Source organism: Tiliqua scincoides, chromosome 4 (assembly GCF_035046505.1).
Source record: "Tiliqua scincoides isolate rTilSci1 chromosome 4, rTilSci1.hap2, whole genome shotgun sequence".
Lineage (NCBI taxonomy): Eukaryota > Metazoa > Chordata > Lepidosauria > Squamata > Scincidae > Tiliqua > Tiliqua scincoides.
In genome coordinates, this window is record NC_089824.1 from 139,253,104 (window position 1) to 139,260,748 (window position 7,645).

At 45.3% G+C, this 7,645-nt stretch overlaps 1 protein-coding gene across 2 annotated transcripts; it reads left to right on the plus strand.

The window, feature by feature from the left end:
* The first annotated feature begins 1,155 nt into the window (after nt 1-1,155).
* C4H1orf52 (chromosome 4 C1orf52 homolog) lies at nt 1,156-6,974 on the plus strand. Of its 2 annotated transcripts, none has more exons than XM_066624914.1 (3): nt 1,156-1,460; nt 3,313-3,520; nt 6,393-6,974. In XM_066624914.1, exons 1-3 carry the CDS (start codon nt 1,182-1,184, stop codon nt 6,473-6,475), a joined length of 570 nt encoding a protein of 189 aa, XP_066481011.1. In that variant the 5' UTR covers nt 1,156-1,181; the 3' UTR covers nt 6,476-6,974. The 2 variants fall into 2 exon arrangements, with proteins under 2 accessions (XP_066481011.1, XP_066481012.1); XM_066624915.1 differs by having other exon boundaries at nt 3,313-3,516.
* Nucleotides 6,975-7,645: the final 671 nt, after the last annotated feature.

A 7,645-nucleotide genomic window follows, 5' to 3' on the forward strand; every position in this document is an offset into this window, starting at 1 on the left:
GCCCTGATATTCTGATGAATTAGTCAAGAGCTTTAGAAAGTGGCAGGTCATCTAGTGCAGCCATTTTCAACCACTGTGCCGTGGCACACTGGTGTGCCGTGAATGGTCCCCAGGTGTGCCGCAGGAATTTGGGAGAGGGTCATTTATCAATAGGACCATTGGGAGATGTGAGCCCCCATTGACAGCACAGTGTGCCTTGTCAATTGTCAAAAAGCTGATGGTGTGCCTTGACCATTTTAGTGCCTTGCCAGTGTGCTGCAAGATGAAAAATGTTGAAAATAGCTGATCTAGTGTTTAAACCCATTTCTGCCCAGCCCACAGGTGTACACATTTGATCCCTGTTGCATATATGCATTGAGTGGTCTCAAACCTTTTAGCCAAGGGCTCACTTTTTAGAATGATAATCTGTGGGGACCCAGTGGAAGTGGTCATTAAGCTGAAAGTGATGCCATGGCTGTGAGTGACATAATCAAACATGAAAATTTTTTAAGAAGCCTAGGTTGCTATCCTGTCCACACTTACCCTGGAGTAAGCACCACTGACTATCATTGTTTAAACTTTTAATTTATTTTTTAAAGTGGTTCTCAAACCTTTAGCACTAGGACCCAATTTGTAGAATGAGAATCTGTCAGGACCCACTGGAAGTGATGTCATGACTGGAAGTGACATCATCAAGCAGGAACATTTTTAACAAACCTAGGCCGCCCACACTTAAGTCCCATTGACTGCCAGTGTTAAAAGTATATACATAATAGCCTGTTTAAAGTACAGATCTGTAACTTTTCCCCTGATGTAGTCACATGCCATGATAGCAACAAGTCTAATACATTGAAAATAAAATATTGAAATGAATGGGGACCCACCCAGTGGGTCCTGACCCTGTTTTGAGAAAAACTGGTTAAAGCATATACATGGTAGCCTGTTAAAAGTACAGATGTCCCCAAATCAAGCCTATTATACTAAAATATTGAAATGCATGGGGACCCACCTTAACTTGGGTCCCGACCCACCTAGTGGGTCCTAACCCACAGTGTGAAAAACAGTGGCTTAACATGTTGAAACCCGGGGGTTCTCACCAAGCCTCCCCCGCCCCCGGGGCCAGGGCTCTCCTCGGAACCTTCCGCTCGGCGCCTGTCGGCTTCCGCGGGCGGGCGTCGCGGCTACACCGCCCCCGTCTCGCCATGGCGGCCGAGGGAAGGGACCCGCTGGGCTTCTTCGCGGCTTACGGCAGCGACGACAGCTCGAGCGCCGGCTCGGACTCGGAGGACGAGCGAGCCCCGGGGGCGGGCCGGGCCCGGGAGGCGTCGCTGCCGCCGCAGGGCAGCCCCGAGGGGAGGCCGAGCCTGCCCCTGCCCGGGCCCGACGAGCTCTTCCGCAGCGTGCACCGCCCGGCCTTCCTCTACAACCCGCTGCGCAAGGAGATCGACTGGGAGAGCCGCGTGCTGCGAGCCCCGGAGGAGGTGAGGGGGCCGCGCCGGGCCTGGGAGGGAGCCCCCCCCCATCTGGAGCCTGTGGCACTGGAGCTGGTGTGTGGTGGGTGGGCAGGCAGGTGAGACAGCCTCCCCTCCGGAGTCCTTGGAGAAGAGCTGCCACCATGGGAGGCACCCACAACCCTCCCCACTGGTAGGGAGGCAGGTGAGGCAGAGCCTCTCCGCAGGAGTCCTTCCAAAAGCGCCGCTGCCGTGTGAGGCACCCAAGCACCCACAACCCATGCGCGGCGCTTTTGGAAGGACTTCTGCGGGGAGGCTCTGCCTCACCTGCCTCCCCACCATTGGGGAGGGTTGTGGGTGCCTCCCATGGTGGCAGCGCTTCTCCAAGGACTCCGGAGGGGAGGCTCTGCCTCACCTGCCTCCCCACCCACCACACACACCTGCTGTGGTACCCCGAGACCCCTGTCACCCGGCATCCATGCCAGGAATGCAACACAACAAACAGTGGTAGGAGGCTCGGCTCGGCAGGCAGAGTTCCAAAGCATGCTTTCCCATGCTCCAATAAGCCTCCCATCCGCCCTATACTTCTTACTGGTGTTTCTCATGTTGCATAGGCCTCCCAGTCCAGAAGTAACTGGTGAGGACGTCATCATTACTTCCAGCGGTACTTCGAATAGGTGGACCATGTAAAGTGGTATGGTGGAGGACGCACGTTAAGAAGCACTGGTCTAGGGGGTTTTGTCTTTATTATTTGGCTTTTCTTGTAGCTTGAAAAGGGTTGCTGGAATGTGCAGGTCTTTGATTTAAATGGGTGCTTAAGTCTTTGTCATCCAGCTGTCAGTCCATAGCATAACAGATATTTCTCTTCAGAACATTACAGCTCCATAAATAAAAATCCCTGATTTTAGGAGGTTGTGGTTTTGGGAGGGGACTCAGTTTACAATTGGACAGCCCTTGAAGTGTTCCAATGCTTTGTCACTCTGCATTGTTAGCAAATTTTGACTTTTTTTAGTGCCTCTGTACTTCATTTAGTGTGAAATTATATTGAACCCCCTTGTCCTTTGCGGGGGGGGGGGGGGAGTGTAGCTCAGCTGTAGCTTATGTGTTTTGCATACAGAACACTCCTAAGCTCAGTACTTGGTATCCTCAAGAAAGGCTGGAAAAGACCTCTATCTGAAATCCTAGAGAGCTGTTGCTAAGCCATGTAGATGACAATACTGAGCTAAGGGCCCAATCCTATCCTGTTCCCGTGCACAGTGTAGCCATGTCAGTGGGGCATGCACTGCATCCTGAAGTGGGGAGGCAGTCACAGAGGCCTCCTCAAGGGAACATTTGTTCCCTTACCTCGGGGCTACATTACGGCTATACCGGTGTTGGAAAGTTGATAGGATTGGGCCCTAAGTGAGCCCATTGGCTGACTTGGTATAAAGCAGCATCATATGTTCGTATGTCCTGTTTAGGGACCATAAGGCTGAGTGAGTGCTAAAGGTGGGGAATGACTTTTCCTTTGCAGGTGTGGCTGATGGGAGTTGCTTGATAAAAATAAGTTGTCCAATATGGGATCAGGGTAGAATTTTTATCTGAGATTTGGGTTGTTTGCTTGTTTTTCTCCATGTTTTCTTGGAATGAATGCCATCGCTTGTTCATTTGGTCCATTTGCATTTCTAAATGACTGTGGCACTGCTGACCTGTTGCTTTAGCCATAGTGCCATAGTCACTATCAGTGCCATAGTCAGTTTTTACATATAGACATATTTCCAATACCAGAACAAATCATATTCATTATTGCTTCCTTAAATTTAAAATGAAGTACATGTTGTATTCTTTGCATTTGATTTTCTGGCGGCACATTATTTTTAATACAATGTGTTCCTTTCAACAGCCTCCTAAGGAATTCAAGGCATGGAATACAAATGCTGTACCACCCCCTGAGTCTTATAGTATCAAAGAAGCAAAGCCTCCACCACCTCCTGAGCTTGATATGGCAATAAAATGGTCTAATATGTATGAGGATAATGGGGATGATGCTCCAAAGAACACAAGCAAAGTGAACTTCTTACCAGAAGAAGAACAAGAGCATTTAGAGGCAGGTAATGGCATCTGATTTTACTGATGATAAAAATAATAACTGGGTTTTATTTGCATGTGACTTATGTGACTTTATTTGCATGTGACTTATGATGTGATTTGATTGTAATGCAAATCATTTTTCCCTTTTGAGGGTTTGAAGTAACTAAGGCTTCCACTTGCTCATGCTACAAAAGGGCAGGAATGAGGCAATTGCTGCTTGTGCTATGGTGGTGGGGAATGGCTACAGCAGGCCCAGTGCTCCCTGTTGCTGCACCCAGGTTGAGTGGGCAGAAGCAGCAACTTGCAGTCTCTCTGCATAGTGCCATGGAGCCTAATCCCCCCCCCCCCACCAGACTACCCAAAGAGAGAAAACATGCACAATTTACCATCTTTGCCCTTTTTCTTGCTCTCATGGCAGTGTGATGGGATGAGGAGGTGACTCTGTCAGGCCAGACTACAGCCTACACTGGCTGCTGGTTTGTTTCCAGGCAAAATTTGAGGTGCTGGTCTTGTCCTTTACAGATCTTCATGGCTTGGGGCTGGAATACTGTAAGGGCCACCTCTTTCCATAGGAGATATCTTTTATCCAGTATGGTGGAGTACAGGGAGGGAATTTTCAGGAGGGGATGAACTGCCACCAGCTTTAATACTGCTGGCATCGCCCCTTCTTAAAGACAAATTCACCACCTTCCATGTCCCCTCAGCCAGCCCCCAGACAGATTTTATAAGCCACACTGGGCAAGAGGTCAAGCGATGAAGCAGATGGCCTCCAAAGCAGGGGTGTCCAAACATTTTGGTAGGAGGGCCACATCATCTCTCTGACACTGTGTCAGGGGCCAGGGGAAAAAAGAAATCAATTTACATTTAAAATTTGAATAAATTTACATAAACAAATTTATTAGAGATGGAACTTTTATGAATGAAGGTCTTGCAGTAGCTCAAGGCCTATAAAAGGTCTTGCACAAAGCAAGACCAGTCTTTCCTTCACTGCCACTGCTGCATCACAGACGTGAAACAGCAAGTAGTGGAGGGAGCCCTCATCCCACAGCTCAAATGAGAGGTCGAACAGTTGTCCTCACGCTGAGAGCAGTTGCATCGGGCCAGCACTGGCTCCAGCAAGTCTCCAGAGGGCCAGAGGCTCATTGGAGACGGGACTCCCCACGGACCATATTGGGAGCCCCTGAGGGCCGCAAGTGGCCCCCGGGCCAGGGTTTGGGCACCCCTGCTCCAAAGGATCATGTCCACTTTCTCAGGGCGTACAAGCTGAAAAGAATCCACAATTACAGGGGCAACAGATGCAGAGGGGATATTGATAGATACCATTAATGTGGCATCCAAGTTGTGATAGATACGAGCTATTTTAGATGCGAGTAATTTTATTTGTGACGTGTCTAGCGATTCATCACAGTGAGCATCTACAGGTTCCTCCTCATTCCTCTGAAGTGTCAGATGGAAAAGGTTCTGAGCGACATGGAATAACTCACCTGGATGGCTCTCCGCAGACACAATTGTGGCAGAGGGGGGAAAAAGCCTCCTTCATTGCCACCACCACCAAGGCGTAGGTGCTAAAATGAACTCTTACTTGCATTTGGTCAGATTTGTCATGAGTTTTCTTCCACTGTTGCATCAACCACAGCTCCTCACTAGACCAAGGAGCCGCCTTACCTGTATAGTGAGGCAGAGGGCGCTCAGAAGCTACCTGATCTAAATCTAACTCTAATTCAGCAGTTCTCAAAATTTTTGGTCTCTTTACATCCCTAAAAAGTGACTCGGGGAACCCTACTGGCACATGTGCAAAGACTCAGGGAGTCCCAGAGCACTGGCATAGCACCAAGCCCAACTTATTCGCAAAGAGCAGGAACAGGAAGGGAATGAGGAAGGAGAGCCACAAACAGAGGAGGTGGGAGAGACAGATGAGTAACTGAGCTGGGGGCAGATGATGTGCTCATGGAGCACATGCGGGTAAGCAGCATGCATGCTTGAGAACAACTAACAGGAGGCAGGACAGTTCCTACTTCCTGTAAGTCTCTCTGTAGCAAACAGGCTTGTTGGCTGTGCATTCGGTTCTTCAGTTAAGAAAGAATGTTAAGCAAGAAGCACCAGCATTGCCAATAAACAATGGCACTTGTAATGGACATGCTGGGAGGGTGCTATCTATATAATGTTCCCCTGTATCTGTGATTTCCTTATCCATAGAGAGGGGCAAAACCCACCTGTACTACATTATTTTCCTTCAGGTACAGGCCTATTTATTTATTTGAATTATTTACATCCCACTTTTCTTATTCGATGGCTAACCCAAAGCAGCTCACAGAATAAAAGTTTTAAAAAGTAAGATACATATAAAAATGATTAATATTGCAATATAATTTAAACACAATAAAATAACTATATTTCATAATTAATAGCTTGTTAAATGACTAATCTAAAAGTGAGAGTAAAAATAACCAGTAGTTGGTCAGAAACCAGTAGACAGGCAGCAACCAATCATGGCTTAAAACAGCCTTCAGCATTGTTTCAATCTTCTGTGCCTAACTTTTTGTTCCTTATTTGAATTATTGTGTGTTATTGCATGCCACTTTGCATATTTTTCAATAGAAAAGCAGTCTAAAAATATCTTTAATAACTAATGAAAAGATGACTGAGTTTAGTTCAGCAAGCTGCTTTGCACATTAGAAGTACTATGGAAATGTCACACTCAGAAATCACTATATAGATGATGCCTTCATTTGGAAGACTCACAAGTGAATCTATAATGTAGCTTAGAAACTTTGTCTTTGTACAACATTAATCAGTCGTTTTGAGCGTAGGACAGTTGACATTGCCTATTTTTACATTTGTGACTTTTGTCATCTCATTTTTGCATTGACAAACACTGTCTTTTATTTGAAGATGAAGAAAAGGATGAACCCTCTTCATTTAAGAAACGCAAACTAGATCCTGAGGAGCAGGTGAAGAAGAAGAAAAAGCAATGATTAATGGAACCAAGTTTCACTCCTGAAAATGTTTCAATAGTGATCTCTGCTGAACCTTGATTTCATCATGGGAACAAGACAAGAATGAAAGTAGCATTGTTAACAGCACAGAACTTTTAAGGATTCTATAACTTGCGTGAAATATTTTATTGTTCAGGAAATCCTGGAATTCATTGGTTGGTATTGTGGTGGATTTTATACCTACTGACTCAAAATGTTTCGGTTAGAAACCTTTCAATTAAAAGAGAACTGTTTGGAATATTGTGGTAAATATTTGTGATCATGCAAGCTATAGAGCTTCACAATATTCTGTGGATTCATGAAACTGGTAAATGTAACAATTTGTTTACTGCACTGCTGTTGTGATAGAATTTTTAAAAATCAAATGATATTTCTAGAAAAAAGTTGTAAACACTGTATTGTGATGGTACTGATACTATTTTGACATGTATGTAAATAGATCACAAATAAAGCTATATGTTTGAAGGCTATCATGTAACCTTATTAGAAATCTGATTGAATTTATGTTGGAAAACCTGTTCTTTGTAATATCAGAAATCAGTTATCTTTGTATCGGTGACTGCACAAAACTTTGAATGTGCTTTTAATAGTATGGAAATTCTTTAGCCCAGATGAGTTTGCATGCATCTTGTGTCGTGCTCTGAATTGTTACAATGTGCATATGACACATGTACACCTTCCTCATTGATTAAGACTGTCAGGAGATCATATATGTGACCCATGTTCTCAAGATGTTTAATGTGGAACTGACCTAGAACCAGTACCTTCACTGTGACTTTTTTTGCCTGGAACTTTTCTGGTTGATGCCTCCCTAAACCAGGTAAGAGCTTTTAGACAGGGCTGTGAGTTAGCATGTTCTTTGTCTGGTTTTACAATGTTGGATTGTGTTACTTTTATGACAGGGGCAGTTTTCTGGTTAGTTGTTTGAAAATTTTAAAAACGTTTTTCAGTGAGCTTTCACACTGGAAAGCACATGAGAGCCCATGTCAATGAGTGTGGGACAGCTTCTCATTCTGTGTTCTGTTACATGGGCAACACGTAGAAGAATAGGGAAGATTCTATTTCAGAATAGAGAGAAAAAAATTTGAAAACATCATTTTCATGAAGAATGTTCAAATAACCTGTTTGCACACTAAGATTTGTGTGGCT

Bases quoted from the DNA above. Each gene is read 5' to 3' on its own strand.
- C4H1orf52 (XM_066624914.1), top strand. From the start codon at position 1,182: ATGGCGGCCGAGGGAAGGGACCCGCTGGGCTTCTTCGCGGCTTACGGC. The intron at 1,461-3,312 runs GTGAGGGGGCCG...TCCTTTCAACAG, and splicing joins TGCTGCGAGCCCCGGAGGAG to CCTCCTAAGGAATTCAAGGC. The intron at 3,521-6,392 runs GTAATGGCATCT...TTTTATTTGAAG, and splicing joins ACAAGAGCATTTAGAGGCAG to ATGAAGAAAAGGATGAACCC.